This window comes from Dendrobates tinctorius, unplaced genomic scaffold (assembly GCF_039654945.1).
Source record: "Dendrobates tinctorius isolate UK_male_01 unplaced genomic scaffold, ASM3965494v1 ptg000022l, whole genome shotgun sequence".
NCBI lineage: Eukaryota > Metazoa > Chordata > Amphibia > Anura > Dendrobatidae > Dendrobates > Dendrobates tinctorius.
The window spans coordinates 9,641,267-9,663,443 of NW_027361690.1; the positions used below are offsets into that span (position 1 = coordinate 9,641,267).

The 22,177-nt window shown below is 44.1% G+C and overlaps 1 protein-coding gene across 2 annotated transcripts in view; it reads right to left on the reverse strand.

Moving 5' to 3' along the window:
• Positions 1-22,177, reverse strand: part of SCG3 (secretogranin III) — a 99,395-nt gene that overhangs the window by 17,326 nt on the left and 59,892 nt on the right. For both annotated transcript variants that reach the window (XM_073568429.1, XM_073568430.1), the window contains exon 9: positions 1,506-1,589. In XM_073568429.1, the coding sequence (XP_073424530.1) occupies positions 1,506-1,589 (84 nt within the window). The remainder of the gene's footprint in view (positions 1-1,505; positions 1,590-22,177) is intronic.

The window sequence follows — 22,177 nt, forward strand, 5'->3', positions numbered from 1 at the left end:
TTCTCCTAAGGTGTAGTGCCCCACCATCCAGGTAAGGTGGGAACTCCTTTCCACACTCCAACACTCGCACCCCACACAACAGGGTAGTTCTGCACAACCACATTGCGGCTCAGTGCTTAGAGAGTAGCAGAGCACCTCTGGTGGTTCCCTGCATGGAACACTGGATGTGCTGGGAGGTGGGTGGAGTTTAGATATATAAAAGAGTGGGAAAGTGTAGAATTACGGGTTCAGTCTGACAGAAGGTCAGTGAGGAAGGAAGCCACTTGGGAGGAGTGGGGATCCCTGGAAGAAGGGATGGAGGAAGGAGTGCTGCAGCTGCCTCAGTGATCTGAGCCAGCTGGCACGGGAAGGGAAAAGAAGGAGAAAGACGTAGAACTGCAACCTAAGCTTCCATAAGAGAGAGAAAGATCAGTACGGAACGAAGGAGTAGGAGACGTAGGTTGGAAGAGGAACCCTGCCTATAGGTTCTCAGCGCAAGGCCGGGGCCCTGTCCCCGAGGTTGTATGGACACTTATGGTTCTGCAGCAGACACCGGTGGAGTAGTAAGCTGTAAATGCACTACTCCCAAACTAAGACTTGGGGCACAACAGCAACTGATTAGAGAGCCGGGACTCAGGAGAAGGGAGTCCCCGAAGCAGGCTACAGCTGTCTGCGATACGAGTAGAGTTCTTGGGAACATCTGACAGGAGGAACTCCAGAGTACCACGGTACTGGAGATCTTCACACTTTAAGGCGCGATAGAGGAGTCGTTCAGGAAAGGTACATGTTGGTGGAGGGTTGGAGAGGAGCTTTCCATCTGGCCTGGAGGTTGGCTGTGTCTCTGACCCGGAGGACACGGCCCGGAGGCAGGCACCCTTGTGTACCGCAGACTGTGAGTAAAGCTTTGGAACTGCAAGCCTCGGTGTCCTCCATTCATTCTGGCGCCAACCCATTCAGCACCGCTACATCTGGGTACCATCTTTTACACTGCCTGCGCCTTTCCACAACCATTACAACTAAACTGCCCTGGGACATCAGCCCTGCCTGTGGAGGGCTATACCATCACTGCTGTATCCTACCATCTGTCCCAGAGGATCTGTCTGCAGCGTCGGCTTAACACCTCCCTTGCCGAGCACCACAGGTGGCGTCACGAACTATTCCATTCCATTAACTACATATACATTCCGTCATTGACTTGGGCGCCCAGGGCCACGGTCTGGGTCACTGCTGCTGTGACACATTCCCCTGACACCGGCCCGGTACCGAGTACCCCACAGCCCTGGGAGGGCGACCCACATACATGCAGCTTTCTGCCTGGCATCCATATAAAGAACTGAAATGCTTTGTACGTGTACTGCTGCTCGTCAGTCAGTAGTGATGTAATGGAAACTGCAAGATAATACAGAATCAGTAATTATCTTAGCTTGATGCTGGCACATGTGTACTGGGAAATGCCAGGCATCATGTCTGCTTATTACAACAATTATGGAACCTACTGAAAACAACACACAATGTTAGTAATGTACCTGTTAGGATTCTGTTATTGTGATTAACTGCATTCTTTCCCAGTTTGTTCTTCGTCTGTACAGCTATCATGGCATCCAGGTTCTCTGTAAATACATTATTTTTAGACTATTAGCTATGTTTTGTCCATGATCCTTATGAAATATTGGTCTGAGAGCTCAAGACTCCAGTATATACAGCAGAGTGCGGAAGTTTTATATATACATATCATGTTATTATTAATGCAATAACATTATATATACCTATACAATTACATTAACGTTGGTAAGGGGCTGAAACGCGTTGTGAATAAAAAAACGTTATATTCATCATTGTTAAAGAATCAAGCTACGCCAGCAGTGCAGCCCATCTTATGTGTTTTATACAAACAATGTTCTGTGAATGTGTTTTGAGATTATTTTTTACGTAATCAAAGCTATATATATATATATATATATATATATATATATATATATATACACACACACATACACACACACACACATATAGTGTATATGTGTAACATTGATTACGTAAAAGCTAATCTCAAAACAAATTCACAGAAGATTATTTGCACAGCACATCTGAGACATCTTGAGAGAAAACGGTTTGAGTAATTTGAGATTTTATTTGAATGGAGGGTTCACCTTTACACATATTCATCAGTGGGGGTCTTTGTGAGCAATCCGCCCCTTTTGTATTTGTCATGGAGAGCTTGAAATCTCTGAGGCTAAGTTCACAAGAGCATATGAAAAATTGTCAGTTTTTCATCCAGAAAATAAACAGTTTTTCATTTCTTTTGTCTCAAGTATTTTATCTGTGAGCTCATTTTTGACATCCATATAGAATTATACATCGTTTCCTATGTTACTAATTGCAATGGATACGTTAAAAAATGGATGCCATATGGATGGTGTCATTATGGCATCCATTTTTTTCAAACCCATTAATAGGCAAATTTCATCCAAAAAATGGGCAAGATGGGACGATTTCTTTTCACAAAGACTGGTGGCCCTTGTGGAAAACATTCATGTGAACTAACACATTGCTTAACATTGGCCCATGTGCTGTTGCTTGCGGTCTGTTTTTCACATGGACAGCAATAGGATCAAAAAGCATTCATGTGAATGTACCCATAAGCCTACCATACACATTAGATGGCTGTTGGCCAAACGACGGTCAACTCAGCCGACTCTCCCATACACCGCACTCTCGTTCAGCCAAGCGCTCCCGTGCCCTTTGTGAAGAAGCTGTCATCAGACAAGTCTGGCGGTGGCTTATCTTCGGGAGAAAATGTGATTGGCAGTCCAAAACCAAACAAACCGGATCGATATTTACCCCCACAATCAGTTTTCCGGGGGTTCCCATACACATTAGACCCTCAATATCGGTGGGTTTGACCATCATTAGTCTAATGTGTGCAGAGGGCTTAAGTCTGAATGTATCATTTCCTACTATGGGACTGAAAGCAAATTATTATAGTATTGATCTATGTGTGAGTTTCACAGGATCAGTAAATTCTCATAACTCAGAAGCTGAGTAAAAGTGGAGCACTGAACAAAGCAAAACAGGCTCACTAAGCAATTTCACAAGTAATTGCAAAAGTTTCTAGCATTGGGGGTGGATAACATTAGATGTTAGAGACAACAAGAATAATAACTTGCCATGGAAACTGTGACTTACACTCTAAATCTAGTGTAGACAAGTTCAATAAAAAAAAAACACAAGAAAATCCAATTACTAGAAAACAGAGGAATACCGGTAGCTAAATTGCTCTGTTAAAAGTGGTGAGATGAGCGTACACTTTGCAGCCCGAGTTTGGCAGTTCACATAGGAATCTTCAATGATAAATATGGAGAAGAAATAATCTTCATGATATGTATCATGAATATCGAAAGACAAGGTCGCTATATGATAAATTATGGTTAACTCTATTCTCGTCTTGCATTACTGGATTTCAATGTCCACAAAACAAAAGTTAAAAAAGTCATAAATGAATTTTTTCTGCACAATGTGGTAGAAATGATTCACAAACCCATTTTCTAAAAAAAAAAAACATAACCAATCACCTGGAGTCCTGCTCAAAAGTTTACTCTGACCACACAATAAAGAGGACTTTTCACCAGTTTGAGTATGTTAAACTGGCCACAGCATGGAATAGTGGCCACAGAGCTGAGTAAAATGTAATATTTATATTTTTTACTTCTCCTTTCCATTGTGGCGATATTAATTCGTAAAAATTAGGTAGTAAATTTATATTAAGTCCATAGAGGTGTTACCAGACACTTGTCTTTGGCAGAGTGTACGTCTACTCCTGTATGAAGTCACCAATCATAAGAAGGCAGCAACATACTGGGGGAAAAAAGTACATGCCCCCACAATAGCTTAGATCAGGTTTTCTCAGTGTGAGGCATGTAATGACTGACAGTCTGATCTCACTGATATCACTACAGAGCTGTATGTGATTACAAAATGCTGGGAGTGGTACAGAGATGAGTGTGATTATATTTCAGCTTTCATCTCTCCAGCTCTCCTTTCACAGAACTATCAGCTCTGCTGTATACTCTCTTGTCACACTGACTTCCGTGAGATGTAAGCTGAAGAAGTGTTAGTAACTAAGTGCTCTACTCCTGGCACTTTGTAATCACACACAGCTCTGCACTGAGAACAGTGAGGAGAGCAGACTGTCTGTCATTACATGTCTCACATAGGAGAAAGCCTGTTCTAAGGTACTGCATGTTCTTTTCCCCCCCTGCATGTTGCTGCCTGATTAATATTAATCTCATGCAGGGTAAGACATACATGCCCCAGTGAAGAATCTCTAGTAACATCCCTTTTGGCATAAATTATAACTACTGATGAGCGAGTATAATCGTTGCTCGTGTTTTCCCAAGCATACTTGGGTGTCTTCCAAGTATTTTGTTGTCTGAATACATGGGGGGATTCCCTAAGAAACAGGCAATCTCTGTATTCTGGCTGTCTAGCAGCCGCAAATCATGAAGCTGCGTTGACAAAAACTGAATCTCCGTGCACGCCAAAATACTCCCGAGCATGCTTGGGAAAATCCGAGCAACGAGTACACTCGCTCATCACTAATTATAACCTAAACGTAACAATCTAATATCTCTGCAATGAAGAAGAGAAATTTAAAATTAAAAAACATGTAATACTGTAATACAAGGCTCTGCAGCCACTACACTACGATGTGACCAATTTAACATGCTCGAACTGGAGAAAGGACCTTTCTAATGGGGAACCATTTAATATGTAACTGGAAGTTCCTATTTCTAAGAGACTCTTTGATCTGTCTTAAAATATAAAGAAGTGCAAAAAACAAGGTTTACAGCCCTCTATGATGTCCATGACAGAGTTTCAACAGTTGAATGTGTTTGTTTTTTTAAACATATTGGTCCCCATGCATCAAGGCTGGTGTTGTTCACGACAATCTTGAAAGTGCGTCCTGGAGTCAGACGCTCCTGATTCATGAAGAGGAGTGCAGGACAAGTGGCATTCCCTTTTGTGTGTTCCTGGCTACAAATCCTACTCAAGCCCCTGTTGGACTAAGATTTGTGGTGTAGAAAATGTCATCACTCGGCTCCAAATATTTTAGTGGACTGACGTGAAGACACTAGAAGTTGCAAAATTTAAACCCAGCTCTGAGTTTCACCTAAATTTTTGAACTTTTCAAATCTTTTATCCCAGAATTCTGGTGTGAAAGCTTTGATGAACTGGGCCACTGTGCGCCGAGGTAAAATGATAATTATTACGAGAACCCATTATCAGTCTTCCACTGACAGCATTACTTCTCAAATACTTTACTATTGGGGAGTAAAAGGTTTTGTCCCTGTTGTTGACATTTAGGATAATGACTTGTAATATTCAGAAAACCTGCAAAAGACAAAATTAGCAAAAACCCTGCTGTAACTAAATAAGTAAAAGCAAAAGTGCATCTAATTAATGCAGAGTTTTTAGCAATACTGTTTTTGATCAAACGAAGCATGAAAGCTATCCCGAACAGAGTTACCGTGTCGTGGTGGGATGGCTTTCATGCTACTTTTGATCAAAAACAATATTACTAAAAACTCTGTATTAATTAGATGCACTTTTGCTTTTACTTATTTAGTTACAGCAGGGTTTTTGCTAATTTTGTCTTTTGCAGGTGTTATGGCCAATGTCAACATGCATTTATATGCTGCATGTGTATCAACTCAAAAACCAAGCTCAATTTTTGTGTTTTTTTTCTTTGTAATATTCAGAGTCTTGGTCAGTAAACATGTCGCTGTTTAGCAGGCTGACCACCACTTTTTGCTTGCTGGTTCCATAATTACGTTCTAATCTTTAATTCCTTCTTCCAACACTGCAGGTTATTTCTGTATTTCCATTGTAATGCTATCAATAATGGAAAACAGCTGCCTACTTGTCCACACAGCTCAACAAATAACGCATTTGTCTCTACCATGGAGACATAATAAGATCACAGCCATCTGTGCACAGGTGGACAGTGTTTGCTCGGAGGTACATTAGGGCATTGATGGAGGTGACTCATTCCAGGCACCGGGCTTACGTTAGTGACCGGTCTCCAGGCAACTACAGGATCTTATCATTCTAGTTTTGTATTAGACTTATCTAGTTGACTTTTTTTACATTTCTATAGATTATGAATACTTTTTAACCCCCCCTTTTCTGCAACCAGATACATATTCTGCACTTTCTATATATCTTACTTGTTTTGTACAATTAGTCCTTATTTTTGCACTTGGATGACACCAGATAACTGTAAGTAAAGGTGCCTGTTCACATTACATATAAGATTTCTAAACCTGCCTATTTCAGAGGGAACTATCCATCTATTACATATAAGGGTGTTCAGACTCTCTGCAAGCAACAGATATCAGGGAAAGTAAGGATAATGCATTGGATTTCAACATGCCCGATCCTGCGATCCCTTGCCAGGGATGTGAGGCATGGAATATGTGTATGGGGGGAACATGAGGAATGAGGAATAGCTGTCATCCGTTAGTCATCTTAGGTATACAGTATGGGCAACCTAACTTAACATTTCCATATACAATTTTACACCCCCATCTAGTTATGTTACATTATCATATTTTGTATTAGCAGAATGCATGTAGACATACTTCAGTGGTAAGTAGATTGTAAAGTCTAAAACAATCTGTCTGCACTGCAGTTAATGACTTATGACATTTCTTCTAAATCTAAAGGCCCCATCACACACAGCGAAATCGCTAGCGAGATCACTGATTTTGTGACGCAACAGCGATCTTGCCAGCGATCTCGCTGTGTGTGATGCCAATCAGCAACCGCCCCCCCCCGCCGGGTATCACTGATCGTGCAGGAGTGTCCTGTGCCATTTTTTGATCATTGGTCTCCCGCTGGCCAGCACGCATCGAGTGGCAGCGGGAGACCAACGATCAGCGAGCTCCCAGCACTGTAAGCAGACGCTTGGAGCTGGTATCCAAGTTACACAGCGGGTAACTAAGTGACGCGCGCGCTTAGTTACCCGATATTTACCTTGGATACCAGCTCCCAGTGCGAGCACGCAGGTATCCAAGGTACACAGCGGGTAACTAAAAGACGCGCTCACTCAGCTACCCAATATTTACCTTGGATACCAGCGTTCCTCGCTGGTCCTGATCACTGGTGATTCTGCCTGTTTGACAGCTCATCAGCGATCATGTAGTGAGGCACCCAAAGTCGTATCGTTGTCGGGATCGCTGGTGCATCGTTTAGTGTGACGGCACCCTAAGGATGTCATCTGGAGTTCATCAACAAAACTCTACACAACATACTGTATATACAGCGCGTGAAATAAGTATTGAACACGTCACCAATTTTCTAAGTAAATATATTTCTAAAAGTGCAATTGAGATGAAATTCTGACCAGATGTATGTAACAACTCAACCAATCCACACAGGCAAAGAAATTAAACCATAAATGTCCACAAATTAATTTGCGTAATAATCAGAAATGACACAGGGAAAAAGTATTGAAGACACGAGAGAGAGGTGCAAAAAGTCATGGAAAGTCCTGACACCAGCTGAAATCTATCAGTAATTACAAAGCATTCCTGCCACTTAGTGAAAAATAATATCAGCTGGTTCAACTGATGGCCTATAAAAAGGTGTCTCATTACCAAGGTGCCACACAAGAAACATCTCATGATGGGTAAAACCAGTGAGGTGTCTCAAGACCTTTGCAACCTTATTGCTGCAAAATATACTGATTGCATTGGTTACAGAAGAATTTCTAAACTACTGAAGGTTCCAGTGAGCACTGTTGGGGCCACAATCCAGAAGTGGAAAGAACAAAATTTCACCATAAACAGGGCACGACCAGTTGCTTCCCACAAGATTTCAGACAAAGGAGTGAAAAGAATTACCAAAAAAGTTGTCCAATACCTAAGGACCACCTGTGGAGAGCTACAGAAAGACCTGGAATAAGCAGGTGCAATTGTTTCAAAGAAAACTATCAATCATATGTTTCCTTACTGTAGTTTGTATTTCCAAAGACAAATTAAATGAAGATAATAATACCAAAGAATTTGTGTTTGCAATCATTTTCAGGAAGAAACTGAGTATTATCTGACAGAATGGCAGGGGTGTCAATACTTTTGGCCACAACTGTATATGTAGCAAAAAATATTTTTTGTAGCAGCAATAAAAATAACAATAATAATCTTTATTTATATAGCGCCAACATATTCCGCAGCGCTTTACCGTCTAACAGTTTCAAAACACAAGTCATAAGTAACAACGTTAACAATACAATAATTAAAGCAAAATAAGACGACCCTGCTCGTGAGAGCTTACAATCTACAATGAGGTGGGGGAGATACAAAGTACAGGTGTGTATTTACAATGATGTATTTACAATGATGGTCCAGCCATCTTGTGGGAGTGAGGGATAGATTCAGATAGTCATTGGACCACACACACACACACTTAGGCCTGTTTCACACTTCATTTTTTTGTGTCAGTTAAAATCCGCCAAAATGGCGGAAAGCGGATCCGTTGCTAACTGATGTGAACGGATGCCACTGGACCGTTTTTTGACGGATCCGATGAATGAAGACTTTTAAAGGAACCGCAGCCCGGGAAGGAGAGAGAGAGAGAGAGAGAGAGAGAAATGATTTCAGGGTTAAATTTCTAGCTGACTTAATTCCTCCGGGCATGCGCACTATAAAATGCGGATCCTGCAGCAAAAAAAACGTTGCATGGTCCGTCCAGGCATGTCGGCGGATGCAAAAAAAATTGACGGATCCGCAAAAAAAAGGGACCAACTGATGGCCATCCGTCAAGATCCGCCGGTAATGCAAATCAATGGGGGAAAAAACGGATCCGCCACAAAAAATGGCGGATCCGTTTTTTTTTGCAAAACGGCGGATTTTGACTGATGGTCAAAAACGGAAGTGTGAAACAGGCCTTACACATAAAATGACTTTGATTAGTGAACGTGATAGGCCGCTCTGAACAAATGTGTTTTGAGGGAGCACCTAAAACTGTGCAGATTGTAAAAATTCCTAATTTCTTGGGGTAGAGCATTCCAGAGGATTAGCGTAGCCCGGAAGAAGTCTTGGAGTCAGGAGTGGGAGGTGCGGATTAGTGCAGAGGTTAGTTGAAAGTCGTTTGCAGAGCACAGCGGTTGGTTAGGCCGATAGACAGAAATGAGGGTGGAGATGTAGGGGGGTGCTGCACTGAGGAGAGCTTTGTGGGTGAGAACAAGTACTTTGAAATGGATCCTATAATGAAGGACAGGACAAAGGACAGAAGTCCAAAATGTGCGTCAGGATGTGATCAAAACACAAGTCATAAGTAACAACGTTAACAATAAAATAATTAAAGCAAAATAAGACGACCCTGCTCGTGAGAGCTTAGAATCTACAATGAGGTGGGGGAGATACAAAGTACAGGTGTGTATTTACAATGGTGTATTTACAATGATGGTATTTACAATGATGGTCCAGCCATCTTGAGGGAGTGAGGGATAGATTGAGATAGTGAATGGGCTACACACACACACTTACACATAAAATTACTTTGATTAGTGAATGTGATAGGCCGCTCTGAACAAATGCGTTTTGAGGGAGCTCCTAAAACTGTGCAGATTGTAAAAAGTACTAATTTCTTGGGGTAGAGCATTCCAGAGGATTGGCACAGCGCAGGAGAAGGCTTGGAGTCGGGAGTGGGAGGTGCGGATTAGTGTAGAGGTTATTCGAAAGTAATTTGCAGAGCACAGCGGTTGGTTAGGCCGATAGACAGAAATGAGGGTGGAGATGTAGGGGGGTGCTGCACTGTGGAGAGCTTTGTGGGTGAGAACAAGTACTTTGAATTGGATCCTATAATGAAGGACAGGACGAAGGACAGAAGTCCGAAACGTGCGTCAGGGTGTGATCCGCATCTTGAACAGTGGGATCACCATCGGCACCACACCAGGTATATGTCTCATGACATTATTCCAATTTCTTTATTAATAGCATTTTAGTATTTGATAGTGTGATTATCTCTGTGGCATACTGGTTCATTTGCACTATTAGCACATGCTGTGTTTTATATATTTGGTAGCATTTTAATCTGCACCTCTATTTTGGCTGCATGCTCTTTGGGCAGCTTTTTGTACATAGGGCTATATATTTCTTTATTTGCTGCATACAGTTTATCTGCCTTTATATTACACTCTGACTTCTATGACTTGTTGAGCATATTTACAGTATTATGTGTTTAGTCACTATTTTTACCTCATTGGTGTGGATGATGTTAATTACATTTATCACATTTCATCTGATATATAGTTTTTTTTTTTACACTTATACTTTTTATCGCTGCTACAAAAATATTTTTTGCTACATATATCTATTGTGTGGTCCCCTATTTTGTTCGTATTAGTCAGATTTTGTGCAGAATTTGAGTAACGCAAAGTTGTGCAAATTTTTTCTTTACTTTTGCTGTTCTCCCAAAGTGGGCAGAGCATGGGCAGGACAGATGTGGCAGCAAACCCTGTCTTATGAGGAAAGGTTGCAGGATTTGGGAATGTTTAGTTTGCAAAAGAGAAGACTGAGAGGAGACTTAATAGCTGTCTACAAATATCTAAAGGGCTGTCACATTGTAGAAGGATCAACTTTATTCTCATTTGCACAAGGAAAGACTAGAAGCAATGGGATGAAGCTGAATGGGAGGAGACACAGATTAGATATTAGAAAAAACTTTTTGACAGTTAGAGTGATCAATGAGTGGAACAGGCTGCCACGAGAAGTGGTGAGTTCTCCTTCAATGGAAGTCTTCAAACAGAGGCTGGACAGACATCTAACTGGGATGATTTAGCGAATCCTGCTTTGAGCAGGGGGTTGGACCAGATGGCCCAGGAGGTCCCTTCCAACTCTACGATTCTATGATTCTATGATTCAATGCAACCTATCGTAGAATTCAACAACAGTTATGTCTTTACTTACGTCAGAAATGTTTTTCCAGTCCCTAACTAGAATTGGATGTCCGGTGGGGCACACAGAGACACACTGAGAAGATGTGCTGATTTCATTGTGTGGTGTATGCTTCTTGTTCGGTGCATCCTACTTCACCACGCTCCTTCATTAAGATTGATGGGTATAAGCAGACCCTATGTGTTCTAGGTTTATTTCAAGTGTTTTATTGTAATACCTTCCATGAATGATTTTTTTGTAAATGATTATATTCTACATAATAAAAACAATAAAACCTAATCAAAATGATTTTATGGATTTTCTCTTTTGACCTTTCTATGAGCTGATAATGTCATTGAGACCCACAGAGGCACAAAGCCATGCACGGTAATCAAGATGAATTCTGCAAATAATGAGAAAGGAGGTGGCTGGCAGTAAGAACGCGCGCTGGCCTTTCAAAGCTCTGCTGCTTTTATGACATTAACTAACAGAAGGTCATGATGTTACTGAAGCTTCCTTTTACTGCTGCTATTTGTAGTGCTTGATGAGCCAAAGAACAGCTTGACGTCAATGAGTGCAATGAAGAAAACATTGAGTGCATTCAGTGCATTGACACAGACAAAATGACTATGCACTATTTAACTGCATGACTGCCAGGCTAGGAATTGTATGTATACAGATTGTATAAATTTACTCTGCAAAGTACCAACAGAATTATGCAACGCATGCAGTAGACATTTGTTGTTCCAGATGTCTGTATACTGTATGTCTATATATAGATTTACTTTTTATAAACATTATTTTTAAATGTACAGTAAATTGGTTGGGCAGTTATATCAACTATGATGCTTTATATTAAAGGGTACCTGTCAGCAGTTTTGGCCGCTATAAGATGCGGCCACTGCCTTTCAGGGCTTATCTACAGCATTCTATAATGCTGCAGATAAGCCCTCGATCTGACCTGAAAGAGAAGAAAAATAAGTTTTATTATACTCACCCCGGGGGGGGGGGGGCGGTCCGTTCCAATGGGTGTCGCAGGTCTGGGTCCAGTGCCTCAATCATCTTATGATGCCGGCCTCCTGTTTGCGTCATGGCTCCCCGGCCACACGCTTCTGCGCAGGCGCACTTATCTGCCCTATTGAGGGCAGAGGAAAGTACTGCCATTTGAGGTAGTCTATTGTGAATATTGATATGTGTTTAGGATCATTATCCATTTGTAGAAGCCATCCTCTTTTCAACTTCAGCTTTTTTACAGATAGTGTTATGTGCGCATCAAGAATTTCTTGAAATTTCATTGGATCCATTCTCCCCTCTACCCGTGAAATTTTCCCCGTCCAATTGGCTGCAGCACAACCCCAAAGCATGATTGATCCACCCCCATGCTTAATGGTTGGAGGGATGTTCTTTTCCTGAAATTCTGTCCCCATTTTTATCCACACATACCTTTGATCATTGTGGTCAAAGAGTTCTATTTTCACCTCATCAGTCCACAGGACTTGTTTCCAAAATGCATCAAGCTTGTTTAGATATTCTTTTGCATACTTCTGATGCTGCATTTTATGGTGAGGATGCAGGAGAAGGTTTCTTCTGATGACTCTTCCATAAAAGCCATATTTGTGTAGGTGTCTTCAAACAGTAGAACAATTTACCACATCTCCAGAGTCTGCTAAATCTTTCTGAAGATCTTTTGCACTCAAGCGGAGGTTCTGATTTGCCTCTGTAGCAATCCTACAAGCAGCTTGGTCTTCCAGACCTTGACCACCACTGTTCCTGTTAAATGCCATTTCTTAACTACATCTTGAACTGAGAAAAGGGAAACTTGAAAACACTTTGTTATTTGCTTATAGCCTTCTCCTGCTTTGTGGGCCTCCACCATTTTCATTTTCAAAGTGCTGGGCAGCTGCTTAGAAGAACCTATTGCTGCTGTTTTTTTGGCACAAGGTTAGAGGAGGTTGGGTTTTTATAAAACATGGAGATTTGCTTCATCTGGCCTTTCCAATCGAGGATAGTGAACAAGCCATAATTATAACAGGCTAATGAAGGTCTGAAACCTTGGTCAAAGTTATCTGAGCACACAAGTCACCAAATTAACTGTTCACAATAGCAGTAATTTTGAAAAGGGATGCCCAAACTTTTATATGCCACTGTACATTTAAATGTAATGCCTATAAGAAGTAAGGGTACCGTTACACTTAGCGATGCACCAGCGATCCCAACAACGATATGACCCAGTCAGGATCGCTGGTGCATCGCTAAGTGGTCGCTAGTGAGCTGCCAAACAGGCAGATCTCACCAGCGACATAGCAGCGGTCGGCGGTCGCTACTTACCTGTCAGATGAAGACGTCCTCCCGCCCGCGTCCACGCGTCGCTTGTCGCCATAGCAGGAAGCGGCCGACGAGAAATGGCCCAGGACGTTCTCGCGCGATCAGCGATAACCAGTGGGGGAGCCGGTCGGAGGTAAGTATCACACATAGCGATATCGCTAGCAATATCGCTGCTGCGTCACAAAATCGGTGACGTTATAGCGATATTGCTAGCGATATCACTATGTGTAATGGGCCCTTAAACCTATATACAGATATACTGTATGCAGACTTCTGGAAAAACAAAGGTCTACTGCATAATGCATAATTCTCACTTATGGCACATTACTGTGTAAATGTATGATATTAGAAACTTCTTTTTTTTAAACTGCATGTTGCAGTAGATTTTTTTGTTGCTTCAATACATCTAAAATAAAATGAAAGTTAGAGAAAGTTTGCAATCAGTCGTCCTTGTGGTTTTAAATCCTACAAAGACCTACGTTATTTCTTCATTGCAAACTACACAAAACTGTGTGTGGTCAAATCCTCCAGTGATGAAGGGCCACAAGTAAAACAGGACAACTGGACGTACAGTAGTTGGGAAAAAAGGAAAAAATATTCAGCTGTCACATTGTTGTAGTTTCGAAAGGAAGATGACCCATAAAATTGCAGTGTGCAAACCCAAGGTCCATAGTCCTCACTTTAGGGAAAGCAAACATGTACTAGTTACTTGCCTGGGGAGGAAGTACAGTATGTTGCTCACAAGCCTACATGATTGGATGTGAAAAGTAGGGTTTCAGAGTGGCAATCCACAGTTATCAATGTATGATTATGGGGACTGACTCCGAATGGAGTCATCTATCCTGTTTGAATGGAGTGGTAGCGTGCGTGTCTTCTGCCATGGACACAGTAGTCAAACATGCACTCTACGGCTTCCACCGTCCTTAGATGTGAATGGAGTAGTGGATACTCACACACGCTACTGCTCCACATGTGGGACATAGGACCCCCATTCTCTTCTCAAGATTGCTGCATGCCCTAGCAGTCAGACCACACAGTGACCATATTTTTAACAAATATACTGATCATTGGGTCTGACCCCAAGTGATTTGAGGAATGATGGTCCTATAACCCTTATGTGAATGGAGCAATAGTGTACATGCATGACTACTGCCTTTAAGAAATGAGTTCATGCATGCATAATACTGCTCTGATTCTTAAGATCCTTGGGGACCCTGGAGGCCAGAGCCCAATAATTATATATTTATTATTACCCATCTTACAATTGTAGGCTTGCACAATTATAGGTAAGCTGTTTACAATCAGCAGACAAGCAAAGAAGGACACTACTTGTCACATGACAACCACTAGGTGTCTGAAGCCAGAGAAGCATAATGGACGAGGGTCGGATTGGAACTATGTCACGGCGTCCAGTAGGTGTTCTCTTCAAATATGCACCCAATCCGAAAATACTTGGGATGTTGAACATGATGTGTTTGACTATGGGGTACAAGGGAGGGTACTGTTTATATATTTGTTTTCTAAGGTCACACAATATGGTTGATAACAGTGATCATGTCATGGCAAAGCCTTTAAAAGGTCCACTGGTTTATGCGACAGCTCATTATAGCCTCAATCCCCTGATGACTCCTATCTAGGTGAAACATATTGGGGAGGCTATGAGCTACGTTTAACTGCCTATGTGGTTATATATATATATCAGAATATATTCACCTTAATAACTCTATGCTAGTTCATGGACTGCAGCCGTGGTACAGATAGGGAGATTTGAACCCAGAGTGAAGTTCTGACAATTAAGGAAAAAGATTCTAGACAGATAGGGTATAATTCTTACATCACTTCTGAAAAAAACATATATAACTGCATCTGCATTTTTAATATTTGAACTTATTTAAAATGCGATTATTTTACATAGTAACATAGTTATTAAGGTTGAAGGAAGACTTTAAGTCCATCTAGTTCAACCCTTATCCTATCCTAACTTGCCCTAACATCTTGATCCAGAGGAAGGCAAAAAAAACCCATGTGGCAAACAGTAAGCTTCACATTGTGGAAAAAAATTCCTTCCCGACTCCACATATGGCAATTAGACTAGCTCCCTGGATCAACGCAAAATTAAGGAAACTAGTGTATATACCCTGTAACATTACACTTTTCAAGAAAGGCATCCAGTCCCTTCTTAAATTTTAGTAGGGAATCACTCATTACAACATCATATGGCAGAGTTCCATATTCTCACTGCTCTTACAGTAAAGAATCCGCGTCTGTGATTATGCTTAAACCTTCTTTCCTCCAGACGTAGAGGATGCCCCCTTCTCCCCGTCACAGGTCTAAGAGTAAAAAGATCATTAGAAAGGTCTTTGTACTGTCCCTGCATATACGTATACATTGTAATAAGATCACCCCTAAGCCTTCGATTTTCCAAACTAAAGAACCCCAAGTGTAATAACCTGTCTTGGTATTGCAGACCCCCTAGTTCCCTAATAACCTTGGTCGCTCTTCTCTGCACCCGCTCCAGTTCAGCTATGTCTTTCTTATACACCGGAGACCAGAACTGTACACAGTATTCTAAGTGTGGTCGCACTAGTGACTTATATAGAGGTAAAATTATGTTCTCCTCATGAGCATCTATGCCTCTTTTAATGCATCCCATTATTTTATTTGCCTTTGCAGCAGCTGCCTGACACTGGCGACTAAATGTGAGTTTGTCATCCACTCATACACCCAGGTCTTTTTCAGTGACAGTTTTGCCCAGTGTTTTACAATTAAGCACATAATTATACATCTTGTTCGATCTACCCAAGTGCATGACCTTACATTTATCCCCATTAAAACTCATTTGCCATTTATCAGCCCAAGCTTCTAGTTTACATAAATCCTCCTGTAATATAAAATTGTCCTCCTCTGTTTTGATTACCCTGCAGAGTTTAGTGTCATCTGCAAATACTGAAATTCTACTCTCTATGCCCCCTACAAGGTCATTAATAAATATGTGTTAGACATCAGACTCCTGCAGCTACACAGCAGGAATCCAGAGACTCACATTCTGCGGTCTCCCATTATTTATCAACCGCAGAGGAGATTGCTCAGCAATCCCAGCGTCACAGGCGCTCTGCCCAGACCTGCTCTATGGGTCTGGCTGTAGCTGCCACCTTTGGGTCAGCAATAGCAATGCAGACTGCTCAGCAGCAAATCGCTCCTGAGGCGAAGTCCCTCTGCCGTTCTACTGAGCATGCTCACGAGACGATCTCCCATTGGAGATCGGGAGTCACGTGCTCAGGTCCTTCTCCTGATCTCATTGGTCCATCTCAGAGATCTGGAAGGTCCCGCACAACTATAAAAGGTCCGCATGGCTGCTCGGCCATGCGCTAGTATAGGCTACGCTAGTATAGGCTATACTTGCTATGTGTGAATGGTGTCGGATGTATGATTCTGGTGACTGCACTAGCGTCCGATAGTGTGAAGCCTCATGGAACTGTCGTATAGCGGCAGTAGTTACTGCCGCGCTGCAGTTAGCAGCACTTACCGGCGGTAGCGACGCCGCACCCACGGTAGGTCAGGACGGACACCGACCTCTGTCTTAGGCCGTGTCCTGTGACCATACACCGTGTGTGCACGCCAGCTGAGACTTGTGAAGCTAACAGGCTCGGCATTTATGCTTTAGAGCCTTTGTGAGTTTAACAGAGTCCGCTCTGCGCACCTCAGGTGACGTTTAACCCGAGCACAGTATACCGCCATATAGCGAGTCTGCCATTATTCATCAGCGATTGTTACACCAACTGCACGGTGGACCCCGGGCGGCGAACGCACTTCCTATTATTTATATTTAGTGTGTTCCGCTGTCCCTAACATTATACTAGCGTCAGGGTCTGGCTAATAATGGCAGACATGCAGCAGCTTCAGCGGTCCATTCAGCAGCTGGAGGGCAGGCTGGCTACTGTCGAGAGTGCCGCCTCCACTGTGAAGTTTACTGAGGCTGTTGCCTAGGCAGTCGCAGAGGCTGTCTAATGTGTGTCCACGTCCACGCCTGCACCGACAGTTACCCGCCTCCCATTGCCCGATAAATTTTCTGGCAATAGCGCCTCCTGTAGGGGTTTCGTGAGCCAGTGCTTTATTCAACTTGAGTTACTGGCCGCACGTTTCCCTTCAGAACGGGCTAAGGTGGGGTTCCTCGTTTCCCTTCTGTCGGGCAGGGCATTGGAGTGGGCCACGCCACTGTGGGAACGTGGTGACCCAGAAGTTCGGACCGCTGATCAGTTCTTAACATCTCTAAAGCAGGTCTTTTTGGGCTCACGGGCCACTCACAATACTTCTCTCCAGTTACTTGCGCTTACGCAGGGAACTCAGTCGGTCAGTCAGTATGCGTTCGTTTCTGGACACTGGCTTCCGAGCTCGAGTGGCCTGATAGAGCACTCATCCCTGTGTTCTGGAGAGGGTTGGCTGAACATGTCAAAGATGCCTTATCCACAAGGGAGGTTCCTATCAGCCTGGAAGAGTTGATAGCGATCTCCACCCGTATAGACCTCCGTTTTACGGAGCGCGGGCTGGAGCGTACTCAATCCAGACAGAAGTTTAGGTCGACTCCTGGCTTCTCCGAATTGCTGGAGCCTCCTGATCTGGAGGTTTTACCTCCTGAACCCATGGACGTGTCCCGTACCGGTCTGAAACCACGTCCGGCACAGGGTCCCACTTGCTGCTACCTGTGTCGACAGTCGGACCACCTGGCTAGTAGGTGTCCGCAGCGGTCGAAAAAACGTTCACCTCCGGTGGCGGTTGGTGGAGATCTACCTAATACGAAAACGTTCTCCAAACCAGTATTCCGAGGGACATTAGATAGCGGGGCTTCCTCCTGGGAGGTAGAGGTCACAGTGGACTCTGGGGCAGAGGGAAACATTATGTCCTCAGCCTTTGCCCAAAAACACGCCATTCCACTGGTGCCGCTTCCTCACCCCGTGACCGTTAGGGTGGTTAACGGATCTCCCTTACCGTCTCAGATTACCCACCAGACAGCACCCCTGGGGTTCTCAATCTCCCTGTCTCATCGCGAGACATTGTCCCTGCTCATCATGCCTAAGGGCATCGACCAGGTGCTTCTCGGACTCCCCTGGTTACGTTGCCATTCTCCCCATATTGAGTGGTCTTCGGGGAGTATACTGGGCTAGAGCAAGGACTGTGTGGAAGGTGCATGGGGGACAGTGTTCAAGTAGCCTCTGTGGAGGTGGCTGCGGATCATTCTGCACCCCTCACCGGGAATCTGAAGTTCATGGGTCCTGTCGTCCTTGAACTAGTGCCGCCGAGCAAAACCTTTGTTCCGCCTCACCTGTGGTCCAAGGTTCTCGCGTGGGCACATGCGTCCAGAGTGGGTGGTCACTTTGGTTACAAGCGTACCACAAAACTCCTGGCTAGCTCTTATTGGTGGCCGCACAGGGCTCGGGACACTAAAGAATATATTCAGGCATGCGCCACCTGTGCTCGGAGTAGATCCTCTAAACAGAGGTCGGCTGGGTTACGGTGTCCCTTGCCGGTGGCAGACTGGGCAATGGAGGTCCGCGACAGTCTGGGTCGCACCCCGCATTTCACTCAAATCTCTGTAATGAGAATGAAGATGCCCACCGACACACTTCGGCGCCCCACTCCAACTTCGGCTCCTAGCAACTTAGCCATCCCCGACGCCCTCCACGTGCCTTCTCTCAGACCAATTCATATGTCCCGGTTTTTCAAGTCATCTGCCGGGGCATCAGGCTGGTCTGTGGACGAGCCTGAGGCCTACGCCTCTGTGGGTCATATGGTGGTATGTGGCAAAAAATTTTGCCAGGGGGGGGGGTAATGTTAGGCATCAGATTTCTGCAGCTACACAGCAGGAATCCAGAGCTTCACATTCTGCAGTCTCCCATTATTTATCGACCACAGAGGAGATTGCTCAGCAATCCCAGTGTCACAGGCGCTCTGCCCAGACCTGCTCTATGGGTCTGGCTCTTGCTGCCACCTTTGGGTCAGCAATAGCAATGCAGACTGCTCAGCAGGAAATCGCTCCTGAGGCCAAGTCCCTCCGCCGCTCTACTGAGCATGCTCACGAGACGATCTCCCATTGGAGATCGGGAGTCACGTGCTCAGGTCCTTCTCCTGATCTCATTGGTCCATCTCAGAGATCTGGAAGGTCCCGCACGACTATGAAAGGTCCGCATGGCTGCTCGGCCATGCGCTAGTATAGGCTACACTTGCTATGTGTGAATGGTGACAGATGTATGATTCTGGTGACTGACTCATTATGAAACCCCTTCCCTCTGATATTACGCATGTGGATAGGGAATTAGAGTTATAGTCAGCGCCAGTCCGTGGCAAGCCATACGCCACAGTGCATACCGCACCGCTACACTAGCGTCCGATAGTGTGAAGCCTCACGGCACTGTCGTATAGCGGCAGTAGTTACTGCCGCGCTGCAGTTAGCAGCACTTACCGGAGTCCGCGGTAGCGACGCCGTACGTGCTGTAGGTCAGGACGGACACCGACCTCTGTCTTAGGCCGTATCCTGTGACCATATACCATGTGTGCACGCCAGCTGAGACCTGTGAAGCTAACAGGCTCGGCATTTATGCTTTAGCGCCTCTGTGAGTTTAACAGAGTCCGCTCTGCGCACCTCAGGTGACATTTAACCCGAGCGCAGTATACCGCCATATAGCGAGTCTGCCATTATTCATCATCGGTTGTTACACCTACTGCACGGTGGACCCCCGGCGGCGAACGCACTTCCTATTATTTATAGTTAGTGCGTTCCGCTGTCCCTAACAATATGTTAAAAAGAAGCGGGCCCAAAACTGACCCCTGTGGTACCCCACTGCTAACCGTGACCAGTCCGAGTGTACTCCATTAATAACCACCCTTTGTTTCCTATCCCTGAGCCAGCTCTTAACCCACTTACACATATTTTCCCCTATCCCTATTGTTCTCATTTTATGTATCAACCTTTTGTGTGGCACCGTATCAAAAGCTTTTGAAAAGTCCATGTACACCACGTCCACTGCATTCCCTTGGTCCAGTCCGGAACTTACCTCTTCATAAAAGCTTATCAGATTAGTCTGACAGGAACGGTCCCCTGTAAACCCATGTTGATATTGGGTCATGAGGTCATTCTTCTTCAGATACTCCAGTATCGTATCTCTTAGAAAAGATATGCGGTCTGGCCTGTTGGTTAATGCTAGACCCTCTTGTTGGGTCCTGAACCAGTTGTGAAAGGTAATTGTCTCTCATAGTTGTCAAAAACCTATTACCTTTGCTTGAACTGCAGGTTTCGGTTCCCCAATGTATTTCAGGGTAGTTGAAGTCCCCATAATAATGACTTCTCCTTGAGTCGCTGCTTCATCTATTTGCTTGATGAGGATATTCTCTGTTGCTTCCATTATTTTTGGAAACTTATAACAAACCCCTATCAGTAATTTATTATTTTTTCCCCCTCCCCTTATCTCCACCCACAGGGATTCTACATTTTCATTAGATTCATATATTATCACGCAGGATGGGTTTTAAGGATGATTTTACATATAAACACACGCCTCCCCCTCGCTTATTTGTATGGTCATTTCTGAACAGACTATAGCCCTGTAAATTAACCGCCCAGTCATGGCTCTCGTCCAGCCATGTCTCAGATATCCCCATCATGTCATAATTACGTTCCAACAACATTAACTCCAATTCCTCCATTTTGTTGGCGAGGTTTCTGGCATTAGTATAGATGCACTTTATGTATCTCTCTGTACCTCTATTTTTTCTTAAATTATTAACTGTTCTAACCCCACCCCCAATTTCATTATTTGTGCCCAAGTCTCTATCTGCACTGTCTTCCCCTCCTATAAAAGGAATACCCTCCCCCCGTCCTTAGTTTAAACACTCCTCCAACCTTCTAGCCATTTTCTCCCCCAGCAAAGCTGCACCCTCCCCATTGAGGTGCAGCCCGTCCCTAGCGTAGAACCTGTAGCCAACTGAGAAGTCGGCCCAGTTCTCCAGGAACCCAAACCCCTCCTTCCAACACCAATTGCTGAGCCACTTATTAACCTCCCTAATCTCCCATTGCCTCTCTGGCGTGGCACGTGGTACAGGAAGTATTTCCGAAAATACCACCTTGGAGGTCCTTGCTTTAAGCTTGCAGCCTAATTCCCTGAAATCATCTTTAAGGACCTTCCACCTACTTCTAACTTTGTCATTTGTACCAATGTGCACCATGACCGATTGGATCCTCACCAGCCCCTCCCAGTAATCTGTCAACCCAATCAGCGATGTGTCGGACTCGAGCACCAGGTAGGCAGCACACCATTCGATGATCCCTGTCTTTGTGAAAGATTGCCCTATCTGTTCCCCTAATAATTGAGTCCCCCACTACCAGCACCTGTCTGGCCTACCCTGCTCTCCTATTTCCCCCCTTACTGGAGCAGACACTCCTCTGCCTTTCACAGGACATGCCTTGCTGCAGCAGTGCTACTCCTGCACTAACACTCCCCTCATCTGCCAACTTAGCAAACTTATTGGGGTGTACCAGATCAGGACTAGCCTCCCTGGTACTCTTCCCTCTACCCCGCCTTCTAACTGTCACCCAGCTAGCTGCTTGATTGTCCTGCAGCTCCAACCTAGCACCCCCCCTCATCTATCCCATTGCGCGTCTGCTCAGTGAGCAGAAGACTCCTTTCCATATTGTCTATGGATCTCAGTGTTGCCAGCTGCACATTTAGATTCAGTATCTGGGCTTCCAAATGCACAACGTGCTCACATCTCGCACAGCAGTATGCACCCTCGACCGGCTGTTCAAGGATTTCATACATGCGGCAAGACGTACACTGGATGGCATTGGCAATAGTGGAGCACATCCTAATGGGGATTGCACCAGACAGAAAAGATAAGCAAAAATGAATAAAAAGTATTATTAAAATATAACAGTAATTCAGTAA